General features: G+C 44.4%; 1 protein-coding gene across 5 annotated transcripts in view; it reads right to left on the reverse strand.

Annotated features, from left to right (window-relative positions):
* Positions 1 to 24,216, reverse strand: part of GAS7 (growth arrest specific 7) — a 134,737-nt gene that overhangs the window by 64,333 nt on the left and 46,188 nt on the right. For 3 of the 5 annotated variants that reach the window (XM_079966127.1, XM_079966128.1, XM_079966129.1), the window contains exon 2: positions 11,783 to 11,903. In XM_079966127.1, coding sequence (XP_079822253.1) covers positions 11,783 to 11,903 — 121 coding nt within the window. Of the gene's footprint in view, positions 1 to 11,782; positions 11,904 to 19,603; positions 19,625 to 20,046; positions 20,154 to 24,216 lie in introns of those variants that run through there. The other 2 variants (XM_079966131.1, XM_079966130.1) reach the window with 2 other exon arrangements.

The following is a 24,216-nucleotide window of genomic DNA, read 5'->3' on the forward strand; positions in this document are numbered from 1 at the left end:
AGAGCCTTCTCCTCCATGAATTCATCGAATCCTCTTTTAAAGCCACTCAAGTTGGTGGCCATCACTGTCTCTGTGGGAATGAGTTCCAAAGGTTAACTATGCACTGTGTGAATAAATACTTCCTTTAATCTGTCCCGAATCTTTCAGTATCCAGTTCACTGGATGTCTACAAGCTTTAGTGTTATTAGAGAGGAAGAAAAACTTTTCTCTGTCCACTTCCTCTATGTCATGAATAATGTTATAAATTTATATAATGTAATCTCTTACTCACTGCAACCTTTCTTCATAAGGGAGTCACGGACAAGAAGGTATTTCCCAACCAAGTTAGGAAAGGGTTTGTTTTTTTTAAGAGTTTTTTGTTTGTTTTTTAAGAACTGGGGTAAACTTATTGACAGCATTCAAACCATCATCCAAACAATGGCTTGGAGGACCCTGAGCAAGTGCTGCTTACAGAAGTTCACCTGGCTTGAAAGAAGAAGAGGAGGAGTTGGGATTTGATATCCCGCCTTTCACTCCCTTTAAGGAGTCTCAAAGCGGATAACAATCTCCTTTCCCTTCCTTCCCCACAACAAACACTGTGTGAGGTGAGTGAGACTGAGAGACTTCAGAGAAGTGTGACTGGCCCAAGGTCACCCAGCAGCTGCATGTGGAAGAGCGGAGACGCGAACCTGGTTTACCAGATTATAAGACTACCGCTCTTAACCACTACACCACACTGAAAGGGCTGTTCCAACTACAGTTTGCCAGTTGACATAATTGATTCAAAAATCCTTCCGCAAGAACTCTTGGCTTAGATTTTTGGGAGATTGGGACTGAGAAAGAACCACTTACAGTTTTCACCTTTTATGTCACTACTTGTTTTCTAGCAATAGCTTCTTCCTGAGGCAATCAGCCAGCAGCAGTAATTTTCCCCACAAAGCCCCTCTAAATAAGGCAAGCTCATTCTGAGAGGAGTTCTGCGAAAATACTGTGGGCCCCATTTTTCTCCTCAAAACAATGATATTTCGTGATGTAGGCAAGACGAGGGGGGCAGCATGAATGGCAGCTGCCAGCCAGTGGTTGTGAGGAAACACACTGCCAACACCAGTGATTGTTGCAGCCCCCACCCCCAGAACTACCAACATGCCCCCACTTCTCTCCACCTCTGAGTGGAGGTGCACTGCAGTTCAGCCCTAACTAATATCCAACATACACAGCATTTTCAATGGCAGCTTAAGGGGAGGTGAAATATGAAGGTTATGTAAGCGCATCACATCAATGCAGCGTTTACACTGCAGCCAGTGGCATTGTACCAGTTTTCAAAACATCAGTGTCTTGCTAAGAAAATTTTCCATTTGCAGCCTTCCCCATCATTAAGTTAACAGAATCCCCTTGAGCAAGACAAGCAGATTTTCACAGGGCAACATAAATATTGGCAAAGAACTTTTAGGGCACTATACAGATTCTCTTTCTGTGGATTTTAAGCACTTCCAAAACCTTTGATACCCAGTACACAGGTTTTTTCCTCCCAGTTTAAAATTGGATGCTCAATTCACTCTTGCATCAAAGAAAGATATTATTATTCCTAGTCCATTCCCAGAGGACTGGGTAGGCATGCTTCTTGCAACTGCAGGATAGTCCTCTTTTTTAAAAAAAAAAAACAGGATAGCTCCCCTGGGGTCCCACCCTTCTCTCTGTCCAGCCCTAGGTTCAGACATAGGACAGTGTTTGGGAGGCAACCGGGATACTACCACCACCCCTATTATACACAATATAGTCTGTATCAGGGACTCCTGTGCATCTTGCTATCAACCTCATCACCATATCACTGCAAATATACAGTGGTACCTCAGGTTAAGTACTTAATTCATTCCGGAGGTCCGTACTTAACCTGAAACCGTTCTTAACAGTTAGCTAATGGGGCCTCCTGCTGCCACCACGCCACTGGAGCCTGATTTCTGTTCTTATCCTGAAGCAAAGTTCTTAACCTGAAGCACTATTTCTAGGTTAGCGGAGTGTGTATCCTGAAGAGTATGTAACCTGAAGCGTATGTAACCTGAAGCGTATGTAACCCGAGGTACCACTGTATTGCCAAGGAAGAATGGTCTTTCCCACTCCACAGGACTAAGCATAATTGCTGCCTCCAACAATTATAGCAAAAAATTTCAAGGTACATTACAAATCCTTTCACTGCATCTACTTTGGAAATCACTGTGCCCATTCAAACAAACAAACAAAAACTGCTGATTAGATTCCAAGAACACTGCATACAACACCAGCCACTAATTTACACTTATTCACTTCAGGCTATTAAGCGACGTACAAAAGATCCTCCGTACTGAAACTGGTCTATGAAACAACCAATGATACTTGTCCAATTGTTTCTTCCACTTAATGGTCAAGGCATAAAAAACAACAACACACAATGGAAGTGAGGAGGGGGAGAAGAGCTAACTTCTCCGTTGAGCTTACCTTGCTTCTCTCCCTTGTATACAATTCACATACGCTGGAATAAGTTGCCTTTGAATCCAGACATCAGCACTGATCATCAAGTATCTAAACTCTGTCTCAGACAAACTCTTCCTATATTCATTCCTGCCACTGTGTTACGCACACGTCAATCTCGATTTGCTCACAACATGAGCTTTCGCAATCTGAACAAGCCCAGAGATATTTAGTTCCTGAAATTCCAGTATAGCGAAAGATTCTATTTGAATACTGCCATATTTTGTAAAATATGGGGATGATCTATTTTGCCCAAACAAATTAGACACACTAGGACCTTAAGAGTAGTCATGGCTGAGGAAATATTCAAAGAGAACACAATAGCTATCTTAGCCTTTTGGCTGAGGGTTTCGGACTACAACTCCCATCATCCCCTGCCAACACAGCCCCTGTGCTGGCTGGGCAGTTGTAGCCCAAAAAATTGAAGGGCACCATGCTGGAGAATAGTGGAATACCAGACACAACCCTCCCACATAGATTACAGTCAAATGTAACAGCTGCCAGAAAGCACTAGGGAGAGGCAGGGAAATACAGGACTCTTGAAAATTAAAAAGGAAGACTGTTACAGGCTCCTCATAGTGAACTGGAACAAAGACAGTGTTCATTATGGCAACAGCTTCTGAAGTTATGTCACATCTACTCAGAGATGGCACTGTCAGAAACAAGGTATCTTCCCAGTTTACTCTCCCTTGTCTATGGAACAAGGACAGTCCAGGATCAACTTCAGTGGCACAGCAAGACCAGTTCTAGAAAATATTTCCAATTTCTGTTTCTGAGAAGTAAATTAAAAGTGAGGTGGGAAACAGAAGTTGAGACAATCTGCTTCTGCCATATGTATGGGATCTCCTGTGTGTTTGCATGTAAGCATTAAGGAAGAACATAGCAAAGATGGAAGTTGGAAGGGCAGCTATGTCCCTTCCTCCCAAACTGTTCAGGATTCACTAGGTGCATGGTGGGCACTTTTATCATAGAAGGGGGAAGCGTCTCACAGTTCCCGCAAGAATTTGAGTTCTTGAGTTCAACTTTGACTCTCCATTACAGAAACCTTGGGTGTTTTCCCTCCCTAATACTCTGTAATATACTTATGAGAGACAAAAGGTTAATCCAATTAGGGCTGTGTACACATTACCGTATGGGACGCAGGTGGCGCTGTGGGTTAAAGCCTCAGCGCCTAGGGCTTGCCGATCGAAAGGTCGGCGGTTCGAATCCCTGCGGCGGGGTGCGCTCCCGCTGCTCGGTCCCAGCGCCTGCCAACCTAGCAGTTCGAAAGCACCTCCGGGTGCAAGTAGATAAATAGGGACCGCTTACCAGCGGGAAGGTAAACGGCGTTTCCGTGTGCGGCTCTGGCTCTGGCTCTGGCCAGAGCAGCGATGTCACGCTGGCCACGTGACCCGGAAGTGTCTCCGGACAGCGCTGGCCCCTGGCCTCTTAAGTGAGATGGGCGCACAACCCCAGAGTCTGTCAAGACTGGCCCGTACGGGCAGGGGTACCTTTACCTTTACCTTTACCTTTACACATTACCGTACTGTTCACTCTGGCTCCGTTTTTGAAACCATGTGCACACGACACTACCCAAGATCCAGAGCAATCCTGTAGTTTCTGGTAAAATACTGTGTTCTAATGCAGTTTCCCTCAAGCCAGCCACAATGCAACTTGAGCACTGTTTCCTTATTCAAGTCTCATCTGTGAAAGTTTCCTTTCCATCCAGATTTCTTATCAGACGACCAATTCTTATCAGACGAAGATATCACTGTCCAGTATCTCCCACTGGTATACACATACAGCGGGTGACTTCAGTACACATCAACCCTTGCTGGTGTGTACAGTGATGGGCAAATTTGACTTGAAACATGAGATAAGAACAAACCCCCTCACTGTGTTTTAAACCAGTAATTTGTACACAGATTGAACTATAATGAAATCTGACCTACCAAAATCAATAGACTCAAGTTACTCAATGAGACTCCTCTCAGTAGGACTCAGTAGGACTAACACTGGATTCACTCCAAAATGTTCGGTACCTGGGATGTAGAGGAGACTTTATCTTGGCTCTTCACAGGGCCTACTTTAACAGGAGCTTTTTCACAAGCTGCGGCAGAATGGCCCTTCCGGCTTGTTGCAAGCAACCTTTTCTTCTACAGACACCTGGAGCCACCACCCTGCATATGTTGCACAATCAGAATTCCATGGGAACTTTGTCAGCCTAACATCTTGAAACAGAGGTGGGCCAATCCTGCAGGCATGAAATGCTTAAAGAGCTGGTACATTCCAGCTTTGGGGGAAGGTCATGCTAAGGCGGGCCTTGAGATCACAACACATTTATCTATGGGAATTTCACAAGGAGGAGTTCTTCTAGGTTCTACATAGCTTTGCTTTTTAAAAGAACAAATCAAGAATTGGTACCACAGCCTTCCATTGAAGAGCACAGACACCATCCTTCCTTGTAGGAAATGGGGGGAAAGGACAACTTGATCATATGAACCATCAGGGATGCCCACCAGACTGTGAGATTAACAAGAAAGTAATAGCATGTATGACCAAGACACTAAACATGAATGGGAGATTATCAGGATTTTTTGTGCGCTGGGGACAGCTGACAGGATAGTGTTGACTTTTCTCCCCACAATAGGCAGGTTCTGCTATGTTTTGAACACTACACAAAAGCCACATGGCAATTTACCTAAAAGGCTACAATTACTCTCCTCCAAGAAGGACAAAACATCGCTGACAGCTACTGATTTTCTAAACGACTAAATGCCACCAGCAATAAGCTAGGCCAGGCGACCAGGCCACCAGAAACCCTGAGACATCTCTGAGAAGACTGTCCTCTCCCAGTAATGGGAGACAAGGCTTGCAAAGAGCCCACTGTTGGAGACTGCGAGATACCCAAGGCAGTTCAGGCCCAATGCTTACCATTATGCTCCAAAACGACAGAACAATGTATTAGAAACAAAGGGATTTTTAGTAGTTGACTTCACTACTTTTGTATATAAAAGGAAATGAAAGAGAAATATATCCTGTTTGGATAAGGTTTTATGGAAGACAAGCAATTCGGTATATTTCATCCATTTGGATTTATATCTTGTGTCAAAGGAGAGGCTACAGTCCATTCTTCACTGCCAAGTTTGAAACAACCTTGGATTAACAAGGAACAGAAAAAAATGCATTCAATTATTTCCTTTTTCAATCATTTTAAACACCCATTGCCTGCTGTGAGGGACAGCTCCAGCCTTTAACCCTCAGTCAAAAAAACCCTCTCTTCTCAATGCCTAAGGGAGGAACTAGGAGTGTGCAAACATACCCCCACACTATCAGCAGGAAATAAACTTAGATCAGACAGGTGCTTGGTGTGCATCCCTTAGCCCCTGTAAGGCCAAACATGCCAGTCCTCCCCCTGCTGGCCCTCTAAGCTCACCTGGGATGGCAGGGTCACGAGTGGGTGCAAGCCACAGAGCCTGCTTGGGCAGCCACACCAGTAGCCTAGCCGCACCCGCTCTTCATGGGGGTCTTTTAGCAGTAGCCCTCCCCCCTCCCACTTCACACTTGCGGAGGCCCCTCCTCCACCAAATTATGGGAGTCTTTTCTGTTCTTTCGGAGGTTTCATTTTATTATTTTGGTCACTGCGTGATTAGAATGCAGAGGAAAGGCAGGATGTCTCGCAGGGCTTGCTGTGAACAGCAAGATCAAATGCATTACCAGAATTACTCTGTGGGCCACTCTGATATACTGTAATGTGCAGGCTCTGGGTTCTGTGTCTAAGTCCTCCTGCAGCCCACTTGGTTCTGAGACATTGGACCGCCCTGGGTTAAATCCATTGAAAGCACTTTTCAGAACACTCCTAGCACCATTTTTAATGACTCCTCCATCTTTCGAAAAGACCCCTTTAAAGCAACACCCAAATTTACAATTCTGCTTCAAGCTCTCCTCCCTACAAAACTCGATTTTTTCCAGTCAATAATAGATATGCTATTGGTTTTCCATGACCTTTACATTGGCTGTTCATAATAAAAATAGGTGTTACCCTTTTAAAACAGTCTGGGGGGAGGGAGGCAAAATCCTAACAACATGGCCATACACACTCCAGATCTTTATAATATGCATATCTTCATAGTGAACTCATGTGAATATTTACTAAGTGACAGCTCAAGCCTCATGGAGAGCTAGTGGTCCATAGTCTCTGGCCACAAGAGAGTAAAATTCCCTGGATTGGTTCCTGGATACCATTAAATGTGAGGCCAAAAGCTCTCCACTTGGTCACATGGTAAAGGTAAATCCGCAAGTGGCTACCATGCAATGGGTGTTTGTTTAATTCCTGGCTTAGTTTGCCAAACTTTTAAGATTTAATCTACAGGAACTCATAATGGGGAAACAGAGGAGAGAGGACAGGTGTGGGAGAGGGAAAGTATCAATTTGTTATTGCTGGGAACCCCAACTTGCTTTTTCTCATTAAAATCTATATTAAAAAAAAACACACCCCAATAGTTCAAGTTTCATCAAAAAAATGTTCTCAGGAAGCACACTGGAGCCATGCATACATGACATTGGCCACAATCCATATCTATCCTGTCGTCTCTGGAGGAATACTCCTGCCTGATGTTTTCCTTCAAAACAGCTTCCATGCGATTTGAAAACATAAACTTTGGTTAAACTGAGGTTTTTGAGATAACCGTTATGTATGTGCAGATGGCAGCTTCATGAATAAAAGTTCAGGGGGGCTGCAGTTGCAGGGAAACCCAGCAGGTAATACAGATCAGGTGAAGACATCTTCACTACTCTGGCGTGCTGAGCAACGTGCGGGGAGAGTGGGGATGACCTCACTGAAGCAGCTAATGTGTATGCAGCTTCTTTTATGTATAATCTGTCCACTCTCTTCTTTCAGCACCTGCATTCATGTCAATATACAGAGAACTGGCAAATGGAATGCCTAGCTATGGCTGGAAATTGGAAATCTGGAGAAAATATAGTATACGTTTGTTATGAAATGAAAAGAAGTTTACCTCAAAAAATGTGAGAGTGAAGGAGGCAACTGAGAACTTTCATAAGGGTGTATGTTGCAGCACATTCCAAAAATCACAGTGCTTCTTTTTTTCTGTTGATGATTTTTGTTTTAAATGTCAGCAGCTCTGTTTCAGAATTCTTTGACAAAGAAATTTTTATCAAGTGTCTTGGGGGGTTTTGCAGTTTTGATTTTCTCTGTTCCTCATCACAAACAGAAAGTCTCAATTAAATTTCAGACTGAATCACTTTTTTAAAAAATAATAATAATTACAGGTTATAACCAAATAAAACCTCTTAGAAGGTAATGTCTTCACAAGAATGTGAGCAGGGCTGGGGTGGGGGTGGGAATCCATGCTGTACCCAAAGCCAATAAAATTCTCACCTTAAGTCTAAGCCCTGGCCTTACAGTTTTTGAATCGACCAATAAGTCCATCCAAAGGGTGCTGGGTATATCAGAAGCAGGTCTGCCATATATCTGAGGTGAATTCGATTAAACTGTGTTCAATTTACATAGTATATTCAAACAAATTTGAAAAGGGCCATTGGCTTCGTCAGTTAATATAGAATCGGAGAAAGAATCGTACACAGTCCTTCAGTGTATATTACCAATCCTTCTTTGCACTCATTAGTGCTTTAGCTATGTTTATAACTAGCAATACAGGGTCATCTGGGAGAAATGAAAGTTTGCTAATATCTAAGGCAGGTTTGTAGACCCTCAAGGGCACTGCTGCTGAAATTCCCTAGTTGTTACTACTCAGGTAGGCTGCTCTTGCTCAGAGCTGCTGTTCAAAAAAGTAAAATAAATAAAGAAATGCTGGCTGTTATGATCAGATTTGCAGCAGAATGCCAGGGCCACATCCCCCTTGTTTTCTCCTTCTCAGATAAGACTACTCAAGGGCTGAATGTGATTTGCTGAGTTCAGCAGGAGTAATAAGAAGCTGCCGCAGTGCTGCTCTGCTTGTCCAGCTGCCCCCACTAAGCCTCCAAGTAAGGTGACATCTTTTCTTCTACTTTTCTTCTATCCAGTATTTCCATGCTGAAAATCACGGAATCATAGAATTGCAGAGTTGGAAGGGACCCTGAGGATCATCTAGTCCAACCCCCTGCAATGCAGGTATATACAGCTGTCCCATACGTAATGCAATTCTAATTACTGTCATCATGTTCTTTGATGGCTACTTTTCATTCTCGGTCTGACTTGCACCTGGGACAGGCACCCTATTACCTCACACCTAGCTCCAGCAGGAGGAAGGGCGGGTGCAAGAATAACAAATAAATACATTACAGCACAACATTTAACTTGCTTGCTTAAAAGGAAATCTCTTCTACCGAAAAACAAAACAAAACTTTGGTTCCGTGCCCGCCTATGTTTGATGACAAAGAATAACAAAAAGCCTGGAACAGAAGTTGCAATTCATTAATGCCTAGAAAGCATTAGGCTAAGAGATCAGAGCCCTTGTGGAATGTGAGGTGTCACCAAAAGACAAATGGATTATTTGGCTACGTATCTGATCCTAAAAAGAAGGAAGCAGAAACCACGTGGCTCAATACAAGTAATACAAGAGCGTCTACTTTACATTAGTTGCTTGTGAAAGTTTGGGGAGAAGGGGACATGCTACAATGCAAGCTGAACTGTCAATTAGAAGGAGAGCTTTATTGTTTGAACATAAATAATTTGCCATGGGCTCCTGTAAAATTCAAAACCTAATTTAGCTGTCATCTCCCGCCCTGTAGGATGCAATCCCAGACACTACACATTTGGAAAATGGGAGCAGCTGCTAAGGGCACAGCTCGAAGCAGAAATTCTCACTATTTGGGCAATATTAATTCTTCATGGAATGTGTGGCAAACAAGCCCAACCAGAGTTAGGGGTGGGTGGGTGAGGTGGGTTTGCATCCTGTTGCAACACAGTTTTAAATCCTACTTCTGTCTAATGCACATTTCCACAGCAAAGGATCAGCCCGTCAGTCAGTCACTTCTGTTCTGATGAAGATTTAGCTAAACCACATAGAAAACCCCCTGAATGGACACGTAAGGCATTACAGATTTCCTGCGCTGATGCTTGGGGAAGTCAAAGTTTCCAAACGTCCTTTATTTTAAAAGCGGCAGGCCATATTTCAAAAGTACACCCATCGTTGCAAAACATCACAGCCCCACAGACTTTTTAATGATTATTTCAGGCCCATGGCCTGTAGTGTTATTTATTTGGTAATTCCATGTGATTAGCGCTATTCCAGCCTGTGGTCTTGTCCCTTCTGAGGATAGAATGAATTCCCGACCCATAAATGCCCAAAGGCAGCAATGAAACACACACACTCAAAGTACCGTATTTTCCCCTCTATAACACGCGGATTTTTTTTCTCCTAAAAAGTAAGGGAAAATGTCTGTGCGTGTTATTGAGCGAATGTGTGGTCCCTGAAGCCGACTGTCCCGAGTGCAGGGGCAAAAATCAGGCAAAAATCATATCGCGCCGAGGGAAGCCTGAAAAGAGGAAGCTGCTGCTTTCCTGCATTCTGCCTCAGGGTCTTACTGCCCACCCTGTTCTGTTCTGGTTGCTGTTTGCTCAAACAGAACAAAGAGCAGGGAAATCCCCTCCCCTCCCCTCCTGGCAAACAGAGGGGAAAGGAAAGGATCGCGTCCTTCCTTCTAATTCCTCTCCGTGCTCCGGTGCTGCTGCTGCTGCGTCCAGGGAAGCATTCCAGGCAGCCGGAAAACATGCAGGTGGGGGAGAGGGGGGGGCTGGCTTGGGTGGGGGGGGGACTTTTGCCTTCCTTTCCTCCCTCCGTTAAACCCCTCTCCTGCATTCTTAGCCAGCTGCTTCTCTGTACACCCCTCTCGTGCTCCTTGTCCCTTCTATGTTTTTCCTTCCCTGCCCACTTAAAACGTGGTTACAAAGCACGGATCCACATGGATCCTCAGGATCTTTGATTGGGTCACCCCAAATTCACCATCAGATCACATAGCAATGATCTGATGCAAAAACAGGGCTGCAATGGTGCAAAAACGTGGTTACAAAGCACGGATCCACATGGATCCTCAGGATCTTTGCATTGGGTCACCCCAAATTCACCATCAGATCACATAGCATGTCCATGGCTACAGCCTGCACCAAAAAAATCACGCACCCACTGTTGCCTGGGGCTGCAATGGTGCAAAAACATGGTTACAAAGCACAGATCCACATGGATTCTCATGATTTTTGCATTGGGCTACCCCAAACTCACCGTCAAATCACATGTCTGTGGCCACAGCATGAAGCACAAAAATGATACATCCACCGTTTCATTCAGAATTTTTTTTTCTTGTTTTCCTCCTCTAAAAACTATGTGCGTGTTATGGTCAGGTGCGTGTTATCGAGCGAAAAATACGGTAACTTGCACAGAGCAGTGCCACAGTGTTGAGACACCGTCCCAGAGGAAATACCAACACTCAAAGTTCCCACAGACATACCTGAACAAGGCCCAGGTTTGGGGGCCAAGTGAAGTGAAACCTTTGATTTAAGCGAGCCCATTTGTCTGTCATTCTGCTAATTTGTAATGTGGATGCCAGGTCAGAATCCAAAGTGGCTTATTCCAAAAACCTGGGATAAGGTATCGCCAAAACTTATCCCACTAAATTCCTGGCTCTGGTCCATTCACCCACACCCTCCTTTGGAGTTTTGGCTCGTTTCCTCCAAGTGGTGGATGCATCTACCATGGGGGCGGAGGCTGAGAAGGAGGAGGAGGAGGAGGAGGTGGACAAGGACATGGCAGTATGGAAATGAAGGAGGAGGAGGTGGTGTGGTGGAGAAGGACAAGGAGGAGGACAGACTGCTCCTATGTCTGCAAAGAACAGAGGAATGTAGATGCATGGAGAGAAGGTGCCACTATTCAGTCCAGGCAATGTTCCCAGGGACTGCAAGCATGTCCATTCTGTCCACAAGAATGCAAAAATCTATCAAAATCAGCTCCAAGTTCTGACTATCCCAGCAACAGCAAAGTAACTGCTATTTCAAGTTGATGGTTGCTTGCTAAAAACCTCCTGAACTTTTATGAACTTCCATCCCCTGGGGTTATCTTCTTGAACAAAACTTTTTGTTCTGCAGAATCCAAATTAAGACTATGTGGTCACTTGAGAGCAGAAGAGGAAATACTAGAAACCCAGGCCTGAAATGTGTCAGGATTGGAATCTGAATGAGAAACTGGAGAAATATCAAGCTATTTTATTTAATTCAGTAAAAATTATTAGCTGCCTTAAGTTTTTAGAGAATTCAGAGGAGATAAACATTTATGCATAAAAGGATCACATAAATGAAGCTTACCATTGGTGAAAGTGTTCACATAGTACCTTCGCCCCTGGGGAGACATATAACTCTGCCAGCCAGGTGGGAGGTGGCCATTTTGAGCGTCTTCTCCGACTTGAGGAATGACCTTCCTAGGTTTCTGATGACAAAACAGAAAAAGACTGTTAAAACTTGCTTCCAGAGGATGATAAAAAGATTGGACAAAACAGGTACAGTATGAAATTCTGAGGTATCTTTTATTATTCCTGGTGGTAAGATATGGGAAATAAGAGAGGCAAACACTTCTAAAAACCCAAACACCCCAATTATCTTCCCATGTGCAGCCTGGGAAATGTATTCAGACTATCTTCTGTAAAGCACAGACATTCCCTCAGGGCAGGGAAGATGGTGGAATGTTGTGGAGCCAGTATTGTAGCTTTGGCAATCCAACATATCATTGCATGTGACTTTTGGAAATCAGAAATACAGAGCACTGTCTCCAAGGAGAATTAATCATATAAGCAGATTCTGTGTCCATATTAGGCTCATAGACAGACAGCTATTCTGTTATATAGATATGCTGTTACACAAATCATTATTATAAACACAACAAGCCACCAGTACACCAAGTGAACACCTATACAGTCAAACCTCAGCTCCCGGACGCCTCCATTTTGGAACATTTCGGCTCCCAAACACCAAATACCTGGAAGTAAGTGTTCCGGTTTTTGAATGTTTTTTGGAAGCCGAACATCCAATGCAGCTTCCATTTGAAAGCAGAAAGCTCCTGCAACCAATCAGACGTCACACTCGGTTGTCGAACATTTCAGAAGCCGAACAAGCTTCTGGAACGGATTATGTTCAACAATTGAGGTTTGACTGTAATACACATCTGTAAGAACAAGCAAGATGAAAATTATCAGCAAAGGCAAAAACATACTATGGCAAATGGAATTTCCCCCCACAACCTAATGGTGCTCCTCAATTATGATGATTGTCCAACATTATTCCGTTATCACCAGTGAAATGTACTGTATTTTTCTGCGTATAAGATGCCCCCGTGTATAAGATGCCCCCTATTTTGGGGTACTCCAGATTAAGAAAACACCCCTCAGCACTACCCATGTATAAGACAAGCCCCAATTTTTTTGGTTTAATAAACCCCTAGTCTTATACACGGAAAATACGGTATATTTGGCTGGTAGTATTCAATCCTATAAACATACAACTGGCTGTCAACATAGGTAAGGTGTCCTTTTGGCTTCTGGAAGGGGATTTTTTTTTAAAAAAAAGCCTCTCCAAATCAACCAAATGTGTGTCCAAAACTTCCTAAACAAAGCAGCATTCCAGATTCCACCTTGCCATTTTAATTTTCTTGCAGTAATCAAACCTGCAGAAGCAATAAAGGACAAGGATTTAAAATTCTAGAGCTCCAAGCTTTGGGGAAAATTATCATATCTTTGGGGGAAATTATCAAATCTTGAAATTAAGTTCATCATTTTGCCTCTAGATCCAGCCAGCACTCTGGAATCCTGTGGCGAATGACCCTGGGGGCATGGCTTCTCAAATGGCCACCAGGGAGTTTTATGGTGGCCAGAGAAGCATGGAAGGGTAAGGGGAGGCAATGAGAACTGAGAACAGCTGCAACAGGAGTAGGTAAAGGTAAAGGTACCCCTGCCCATACAAGCCAGTCTTGACAGACTCTAGGGTTGTGCGCTCATCTCACTCTATAGGCCGGGAGCCAGCGCTGTCCACAGACACTTCCGGGTCATGTGGCCAGTGTGACAAGCTGCATCTGGCGAGCCAGTGCAGCACACGAAATGCCGTTTACCTTCCCGCTGGTAAGCGGTCCCTATTTATCTACTTGCACCCGGGGGTGCTTTCGAACTGCTAGGTTGGCAGGCGCTGGGACCGAACGATGGGAGCGCACCCCGCCGTGGGGATTCGAACCGCCGACCATGCGATCGGCAAGTCCTAGGCACTGAGGTTTTACCCACAGCGCCACCCGCGTCCCGCAACAGGAGTAAGCAAACCACCAACAGAAGGCACACTCAAATACTTACTCTATCCTTCCCCAACCAGTGCCCTCCAGATGTTGTTGGATTAAAACTCCCATCTTCCCTCATCATTGGCCATGCTAGTTGGGGCTGATGGAAGTTGCTATTCAAAACATCTGGAGGACACCAGGTTGGGGAAGGCTGATACCGTAACTCAGGGGAAAACAGCACTATGCCACTGAACAGCCCTGAGACCCCCGGAACTGCCCTAAGACCATTGGGTATAGGGAGGTATATAAATTCAAATAACAACAACAACTTGTATGGTAAAAAAGCAAAGCACTGCAATTAGGAGAACCACTTATCTCAAGCAGGCTGTGTGTACATATACTGTATATAGATGCGTACACATACACACACAGCCTCAGCTAATGGTCTCTGACACCCACAGTTCCCATCGCACCCTAGCCTTGTAGCTACACATTTGATGCTCTGCCCTGGTCACACGGGGACAGAGTGTCATAAGGAACAAATCTGAATGACACTCTCATTACACTGCCCTCGTTTTAGCAGGAACCAGGTGGAGGAGGCAACCCAATTAGATCTCCAGCTCACCATCCTATAAACTTCCTTATGCAATCACAGTGGCTAGAAACAGCAAGGTGCAGAGCAGAGAGAAGCCTGGGCAAGGCTCCAAGACGATGACAAGCAGCTGTGCATGAATAGCTTTTGGCCATGTACACACAGCTGGGAATCTTAGAACGAGCTCTTCTCTGACCAGTCAGGGGTGACGTACGCCGTAATGCAGCCCTGCTCCAACAATATGCTGCCAAATGAGTAGGTCAACGACGGAACAGCAAAGAGGTAACACCAAAGCCCTTAAGTCTCATTATCATAGTAGCATAACAGCATTACACATTGCAAAAGTATGCACCACACACAAGCCAACGCTGTTCCTGCACACAATGCCGCCATACAATTGCCAGGTGTTTTTCAGGTCTCCACACCTAAGTCGGCATTCAGAAAACCATTGGATAGTTCACTGTTGCCAAGGCTACATCCCACTGTCTGGGGCTCCCCTTGCAGTAAGCAGGTACTCTTATAAACTTGAGCTCTTCTCTTCCTCCAAGCAGTGCCACTGCTCTGGCCTTCAACTTCCAGCAACGATTAAACCTCTCCATCTCGGCTACACTTTACTAACACCAGAGGCTCGTTCTCCTTGCTTCAATTTGGCAACAGCTAGGAGGCAGGGCAGGGAGTACTGAACACCTAGTCACCCTTCAAGAATGAGCCCCCAGGCGCCTTGGAAGATGGTGGATATTAACATCTATCCAGCTTGCACGAGGTAATTAGAGGCTGATTATGGGGAGTATATCAGTCTCCCTTCATATCTCCAGGGGGGAGAGATGCCGTTTTCACCCACTGTTGCCATAAATCACCCCCGAGTTCGGAAGAAGGAGGGGGTCAGGCACTGGGTGCCCAACCCTCGGTGGGCCTCGGAACTCCTCCGAAGCTGCTTCCAGGTGCGAAACTAGTTGCGTTACTTAAAAGGAAAAAAAATTGGGAAAGATAACGCACATGCTTCAAGAGAGGCAGGAGGTTTTCATCTGCTAACAATTTTACCATTGAAAGGAAGAAGACTGAGAGGGACTGAGATGGAAGATTACATCAAAGCACTACAGATATGGTATGTGGATTGGAATGCCGGAACTAAGGGGGGGGGGACGACTTTTTATTTCTTTTGCTCTATGTGATTACTAATAACCCTCCCTCTGAAGATCCGTCACAGAAATTAATTGCAAATGGGACTAAAAATGAATTGTGTGGGAATAATTATGAACTTAAAGGTTTTACTCTGTGAAGGATTTGGAAAGAAGAAGGGCTCTCTCTTGTGACGCAGTAAGAATGCAGACTAAGAGACCTGTGTTGCTGGAGTTGGTCTTGGGGAGGGCGAGCCAAAGATATATTATTTTCGAGGAGATTGCGAACTGGAAGGGGCAGCCCTCCTGGAAAAAGACTAATTTACGATGCAACAGGTCGGAAAAGCTAAAGAGCGAGTTTTTAGACTGTATTTCATCGGAACGACAAAAATGGCGATTACTCGCTCGAGCGGAAAGGACTGTTGGAGGAGAGTGACTTACGAGAGAGCAGCACAAAGCCCACACAGAAATACAAATAAGTCTGTTTTTTTCAACCCACTTGCGGAGCAAATCAGAGGAGAATGCAAAGGAAAATGAGTAATGACAAGTATTGAGAAGAGGAGACTGGAAACATCATTCTTAATATGGAAGCAGAACAAATATTCGAGGATTGGACTCCTGCCAATCAAGAAGCATGGGTACCCCCCACAAAAATTTATAATTTGGAAAACAATTGGATTATATGATATGTATTGTTATAATTTGGACTAATTGATTTGATGTGTTTAATTTGGAAATATGAAACTTAATAAAAATTATTTATTAAAAAAAAAAAAGAATGAGCCCCCAGGTGACAGCTTCAAAACTCTTTCCACTGATGAAGTGGGAAAGGAAGAGGTTAAAAAAAGGCTGAAACTTTAGGCTTGGGAAGTTATTGTTATTCAGTCAGTCTGAAATACACAGGTATGCTGGAAGCTGCCTTACAGCGAATCAGTCCATCTACACCAGGGATGGGGAACCTGTGGAGCTCCAGATCCTGTTAGACTCAAACTTCACCTCAGACATATGTAAGAATGAACTACAGTGGTACCTCAGGTTACAAACTTAATTCGTTCTGGAAGTTGGTTCTTAACCCGAAGCGTTCTTAACCCAAGGCGTGCATTCCCTACATAGGCCCTCCTGTGGCCCCGGAAAAGGAATTGCATTTGTATCCCGGGGCAAAGTTCGCAACCCAGGACACCTACTTCTGGGTTTGTGGAGTTCATAACCCGAGGTACCACTGTACTTCAGTGGCATTTTGAAGGGAAGTCCTAAGGATCGCCACACAGACCTTTGAGCAATGTGGTAAGCCCAAGTCACTAAACTGTGTGTTTAGAAACAAATAACAGTGAATAGCATGGTGGGTAGTGGTGTTTCTCTGACCTCCTGACAGCTGAGTCTCTGCTATTTGTCAGGAAAGGGAGGGGAGGAGGCACAAGGCAGTGGGAAGGTCAGCGTAGTGCAAACGCATGAAAGAATGGAAGGTGAGGTTTTCTTCACACAACTTTTGAGAGTGAAAATCAAACCAGCTTATCAACAGGTCAGACCACTGGTCCTGGTCAATCTTGCTCAGTAGTGTTGTCACTGACTATCAGTGGCTCTGCAGGGTTCCAGGCAGGAGTTTTTTCTCAGCGCTACCAGAAGACACCAGCATAGGACCTTCTGCGTGCAACATGTGTCCTCTTCCACTAAGCCAAGTTTCCTAAACTTGGGTCTCCTGCTGTTTGTGCACCACAATTTCCACCATCTCCGACCACTGGTCCTGCTAGCTAGGGATGAGGGCTTTCTCATGTGGGGATAGGGGGAAATAATTGACAGGAACTGTTCTCAGTAACATTTTCACTGTGACCTGGAGCCCACTGCAACAAGATCACGGTCCTGTATCTCAGGATCCCAACTTTGTACAAGCTGAGCAGACAAAGCTGCAAGACAACATGTAGTAGTAAAATCTGTGTAATCCAACACTACAAAAGCTACAGTGCAGGCGAGTTACAGTACCAAAAATAAATCATTGTCTATTTATTTAGCAATGGCAATTTTGCACTTTGTAAGCACCCATCTGTGAACATCTGTCCATGAACAATCTAGCTTTCTATACAAAATACTTGTGTGTAAGAGTTCCTCCAACCCACCCTCCCTCCCTTCGTCTCCGTCCATCTCTGTCTCTGTCTCTCTTGCACACAGCTCCATCTATACGTAAGATGCATTTCCCAAAAGCACCATATGGGGGCTGTGCCTGTGTGCCAAATAGCTATACATCAGCCAGCTAAGAGAAAATATTCTGTTTCAGAGATTGCTACTGAAGTTGTGTACAACTTCCAAGCTGACATGGGAAAGGATTTCTGCTCCAGGAGGAATCCAGTGAGCAATGTGCAAACAGCTGGGATGGCAAGAAATCAAGGTAGAAACTACACCTGGTGCCCTCCAGATTTTGTTGGTCTCCAACACCCATCAGCCTTAGCCAGCATGACCAGTGGTCATGGATGGTGGGAAGTGTAGTCCAACAACATCTGGAGGGCACCACACGGGTTCTCCCTAGACTATATGCTACTTAGCAACCCTGTGTACTCTCCTCTTCTCTCTACCACAGTAATATGCAACAAAACAACACCTCATAAGCTGAAGGTTCAACTATGTAAGTGATCATGTCATGTTGAACATTCTTGTTTTCCAACATGTTGCCAGGGGGAAAGGAGGCAATGCGGCAATGCTGCTCCACTGGGTGATTCCTCCTAAGAATGTTACTCTTGGATGCATTTATCAGCTACACTTCCGAAAATCTAGAGCAAGGTGTTTTGGGGCTCAACTGCATGTGAAAATTCTTCTGAGCAAGAAAGCCTGTATCCTTCTAATCTCATATTCAGAAGCTAGCTGTGGGTACTCAGCATGTAGGAAGGACATGTTGTACATGCCCCCAAAAAACTACTACACAAATGATCCAGATTCAACCCTGGCTTTGAAAATAAGCTTCAGCTCTGTTCTGAGGCATATGTTCCCTTGAGTATACTGAAAGCTTTGTATAATATACATTTAGTCACCGATACATTCATCTCCCTTGGGAATAGCCGTGCTTTTGCTTGAAATGAACTCAGAAAGAGAATTCTAGCTTTTGTCCTGAACTTAAAGATAACATTTTACAAGGATTTGTGATGGCTGAATATAAATTTGCTATGATATTTTCACATGCAGTTGTTAAAGCAGCTTAATTCTTAGAAGCAGTCTAGCAGAGATCACAGATTATTATTTTTTAGACAGGGTGGTTGAGAATCACATATGCCACCTTAAAAACCATGCTCTGTTTGCTTCTGTAGCCCACAAAAAAGTTGTTGTGTAAGCCTGCCCAAACATAACCTTCCTCTTCGAGGCACACATTAATATCAATGCAGAAGTATGACCATTCAAAAGGCTCCTTTGTTAATATAAAATTCAACAGCTCTAACTAAAGAAGAAGTATGGCCATTCCACAGAATTTGCAAACTATTTGATATATTTAGATTCATACTCTATATATATATATACACACACACACACACACACACACACACACATATATATATATATATACACACACACACACCCCAACAGGTGCTGCCCACAGTAATTTGCTACAGACAATGAATTCACACAAGCAGAGATGAATACAGTGAGTTTGGAAGGAAGGATGAACTGTGATGTAGCACCCCAGTGCCCAAAACCACATGCACTTTTGTTTTGTTTTGTGAAGATCTACTATACTGTAGATCTACTGTACCGTTTTTCATGCAATTCCTCTGTTACTTGCCTGAAGTGGGCTCTTGTGCAGGTTACTGCATGCAAATATCCAGTAGTGTGCTTAGTTTTCAACACTGCAGGGGATATGTTATGTGGCGTTGGTACACTTACGTACTTATTATTATGACTACTATAACATTTATATTCTGCCCTGATGCTATACCTATACAGATAAGGTCTATGGAATTGTGGCAGCTAGCTGTACTTGGGCAGCTATAACAGTTGCAGAAAAACATACAAGCCGGTCCTTCTTAACTGTTTTGAGTCAAAATGTCATACTAGGAGCCCAAGAAGATCAGCTTCTCGTTAATAAATACACTCGCCCCAACATTTGGTTGTGTTTTTCCCAAAATGAAAAAAAAAGAAAAGAAATCCACTCTCCCACACACAGACTCTCAGGATTTCTCCCTTACCTTCATTTAGCAAGACCTCGTGGTTTTGTTTTCTTTTTTCAAATGCCAGGGCTTACCCTCTCTGTGCTTGGCTGGCTGCATTGTAACAATTTAATGGATGAAGCGTTAGGCACTCATTAAAGCTGCTCTGAGAGATGCCTTCTTCTTCTATGTGCGAGCCTTTTTAACGATTAAGAAAATTAGCTATATCCTGCCCCTTCAGACATTCTGGTTTCTTTCAGCCAAACCACTAAGAGTTACATAACGACCAATCTTGGAACTCAATCAAGTTCCCCATGCCCTTCCCAGACTCGCTCAGCATCAAAGGGAAGCTCAATAGGGTGGAGGTGACCAAAGATATAATTATGGCCAAGATTCAAAATGGAAGGGTGTAAAACATTTATATCTGCAAATATCAACATTTATCAGTGCATCTGGCTCCTCTCCAAATAATGTCATCTTACCATAGGTGATTTTGCCAAGTCCTTTGTAGAAATTAAGTCCCAAGCTGGAGCTGGTCACGAACTTGTTCTCCCTCTGCGAGATGAAGTGGGGAAATTATCCACTGCCTGTTCTGCTTTGTGTGTGAGTAATCAGCCAGTGTCCAGTGTCAAAACTCAGAGGAAGAGCATGAACTGCAAGGGGCCTCGTGTGTGTGTGTGTGTGTGTGTGTGTGTGTGTGTGTGTGTGTGTGTGTAACACTTCAGCACTTCCCTTCCCTCAATTTTGTTCTTTGGAAATCAAAAGGACCCATTCTAGAGGCTTTCCAGATGTGAAGCTTCTGGAAAGTCGTTTCCTTTGCCAGCTTTCAAATGTCTGTGTAGGTGATGGGGGAGCACAAAGCGAGGGTCTGTACCACTGACCAACAGCTCCTCATGCACAGACAGGACAAACAAGGACCGCTTTGTCAAGCTTCCCTTGGTTCAGTCCTCGCCTCTCTAGCCTTCCGTGTCCCCTATTTCTGTCTCTCTGGGGAACTTTTCCCTTGAACTTACATCAAGCCAACCCTTTGTACACAGCTTGACCCGGCTTGCGTTCAGGGCTACAAAGTGAAACATAAACTCACATGACCAAATGGGCAGTGTGAGGACGTGGGATCTGGCATATAGAGGACAAGCTGTACTTATTAGTTTGGAACTAAAGAGTGGGGGGGGGGGTGTCCATGAACACTTCTTTCCCCGTCTGCACCCCCAGCACCCTATAAACAAATGCTTCATTTTCTCAGGGCAAGACTGAGAACAAGAATGTTTGCACCACAGCTTTCCCTCCAGCATCTCAACAGAGAGCATAGCTTTCCACATTCACTCTGAATTGACTTAGTGATGCCACTACATAGGCAGCTCTGATTGGCTGTGTGCATGGTGCAGAGGCATTGGCAGTGTATTACCATCACAGGAATGTGAGGAGGCCACTAGCAGGGAAAAGTGACACAAGAACTGCTGCAGAGAGTGGAGGTGAAAACCAGAGGACAGGTTCAATGTAGGGGAGGATGCAAGGGACTGTCTCAGCCCTGCCAAATGCCCCAATTCCATGTGAATATGTTTTGGAGAATATTTGATGCAGGATTGGTTTATGTAGTTCTGGTCAGTGCTTGGATGGGTGATGGCCTGGGAACCATATAAGCGCTGCCTCATATTGTCCAGGTGGGATATAAATCTAAGAAAAAATGAATAGCCTGACTACTGCAGTCCATACATTTGCAACCCCCTAGTTAGACCACTATAATGCTCTGTATGTGGGCTTTCCCCTATGCTCAGTTCGGAAGCTGCAGCTAGTACAGAACACATCAGCCAGGGTGCTCAGTGGTGACCCGAGGGATGCTCACCCATGCCTTATGTTTAAAGAACTGCATTAGTTGTTTGTCAGTGACCCAGCAATGTTCATGGTTTTTATTGCTGGTATATAAAGCCCTAAACAATTTGGGACCAGGATACCCAGAAAAATGCCTTCCCCATTACACTCTGGTCTGAGCCTTTAGATCTTCCAGGGAAAAGCTTGATGTGAGGATTGTCTCTCACACAAGTGAAGTCTGGACTGGACTTTCAATGGTATAAACCATATATAGCTTGGCTTCTGTGAACCTCAGTGCCTGCCCACCTTCTTTTATACAGTGGTACCTCTGGATACGAACGGGATCCGTTCCGGGGCCCCGTTCGTATCTAGAAGCAAATATAACTAGCGACGGCACGTCTGCGCATGCACGTGACATCAAAATCGACATCCAGAAAGGAGTCATTCTGAATTGTAATTTTAATGATTAACATTAAGGAGATCTAATTATGTTGGTCTAATAGATGAGAATCCCCGTGGCGGGGTGAGCTCTCGTCATTCGGTCCCAGCTCCTGCCCACCTAGCAGTTTGAAAGCACTCTTAAGTGCAAGTAGATAAATAGGTACCGCTTTATAGTTTCTGTGTGCTGCACTGGTGATGGCTTGCCAACTGCAGCTTCGGCACGCTGGCCACGTGACCCGGAAGTGTCTTTGGACGGCGCCGGCTCACGGCCTCTACAGCGAGATGAGCACGCAACCCTAGAGTTGGACACGACTGGCCAGTACGGGCAGGGGTACCTTTACCTTTAATAGATGAGAATTATATTGGCCCAGAGTTTTTAAACACTGAATTCTAGCTCTTCCTAGCAAAGCTAACATTTTAGTGAGGCTCATGGACACACCCAAACACACACACACACACACACACACACTCATTAAAGTATAATACATCTTTCCACACAGCCACTGTTTGGCTGAGCTAAACTCTGAACGTGGTCCATCTGTGAACCTATGGAGATGCCTAGGGCGGCACAAGCTGACACCGCAGATTTATGCTGCCTGCGGAAACATAAGACAGCAGCACATGACTTCCTGACCCATCCTGAAAAGAATGCATGTCCATGGCGAAAGTTCAAGCCTTACTCAACAGAGAAAACCACTTCTCGTTTACAAACTGCAGGAAACCCCCCAAAAACGAGGGATCCTGATGAGGAAACATCTGCGCACTTGACACAGTTATTCGTGCAAAGGGGGTACAGTTTGCACTATTCACTAGCAAGTCCAGATCCTGAAGCTTTGCTAGAACCCAAACAAATCTAGAAGTACAGAAAGACAGTCCTCCTGTGACAATTTCTCCTAAGGAAGAACTTTCCTGTAGAAAAGACCTTTTCACTCCTTGTGCATTTAATATGTAAAACTAAAGGGTTTATATGCTACGTCAAAAAACGTGAAGTGCAAATGCAAAAACAGGTGTTTGGAATGTGCATGCACACACAGGTGAACACACATAAATGCATGTGTGTGTACACACACACACAGAGCGAGAGAGACAAATACATTAATCAGAAAGATCAGGTAAAATGGCAGCTCCCCACTGAGTGTCCATGGCAGACTTAGTGCTGGGTCTACATAACTTGTGAAAATGATCCTAACAGGTGGAGGGACACTCACTCACCGCAGAAGAAAGAGGAAGTGCGTCACCAAAGAAAGGAGACCTAAGAGGGCACATCTTTTCATATGCTTACGGTCTGCAAATAAACTTACGGTCTGCAAATAAAAACATCCTGAAGGTCCCAGGCCACAAAGAGATTAGGCTGGCCTCAACTAGAGCCAGGGCTTTCTCGGCTGCGGCTCCAATCTGGTGGAATGCTCTGTCACAAGAGACTAGGGCCCTGAGGGACTTGACATCTTTCCGCAGGGCCTGCAAGACAGAGCTGTTCTACCAGGCCTTTGGTCAGGGCGCAGCCTGACTCCCTCCTCTGGCAACCTGCACATAATTTTTGTTTAATGGTTGCCATCTGTTTTTAATTAATTCTATAATGAAATGTTTTTAGAATGTTGGATTATATGATTGTTGTTAGCCGCCCTGAGCCCGGCTTTGGCTGGGGAGGGCGGGATATAAATAAAATTTATTATTATTATTATTATTGTTATTAGCTATTTTTTGTGTGCATGCTGCAAATTTAGAACTAATTACTAAGACTGAGGGGAAGGACTGAGCCTGGCCTCAGTTGCCTATGCTCTGGAGACCTCCCTCTTAGACTACATGGGACTGACCTTGAAGTTGCAAAAGGCAGCTGCTAGGTTGGAAAGAAGGTCAACCTGGCTGGATAATGTGTCACCGGTCTTGACAGCTTTGCACTGGCTGCCAGTGAGCCCAATTCAATGTGTTAGTGCTAGTAGCACAACACCTTAAACGGCTTGAGTCCATAGCGCCTGAAGTATGTCAAGGATCAACCATCCCAGGCCCTACAATCAGCATGGAAGCCACTTTCAGGAGACATTTTAATAAACTGATATTTACCCAGGCACTGGACTGCTAATAGATACTAACCACGGCAACCTTGAAATTAGCTAACTGTGAAGGTGATTGCTTTTAAATGTTTTTAGATTAAAACATTTCAAAACAGATATGCTTATTTTATTTTAAATTGCACAGATTTTTAAATTTCAATATTTTAATGTCTCCTGGGCTCCTTTGGGAGGAAGGGAGGGGCACATGTTAAATAAATAAATAAATAAATAAAATGATTGCAGGTAACTTCTGGTGGTTGGCTACCTCTGATGCAGACAGATACCTGGCTGGTACAGTCGTACCTTGTTTTGAGGCCAGGATCCGTTCTGGAGCCCCAGCCCCTAGCTGAA

This window comes from Podarcis cretensis (genome assembly GCF_951804945.1).
Source record: "Podarcis cretensis genome assembly, chromosome: 2".
Lineage (NCBI taxonomy): Eukaryota > Metazoa > Chordata > Lepidosauria > Squamata > Lacertidae > Podarcis > Podarcis cretensis.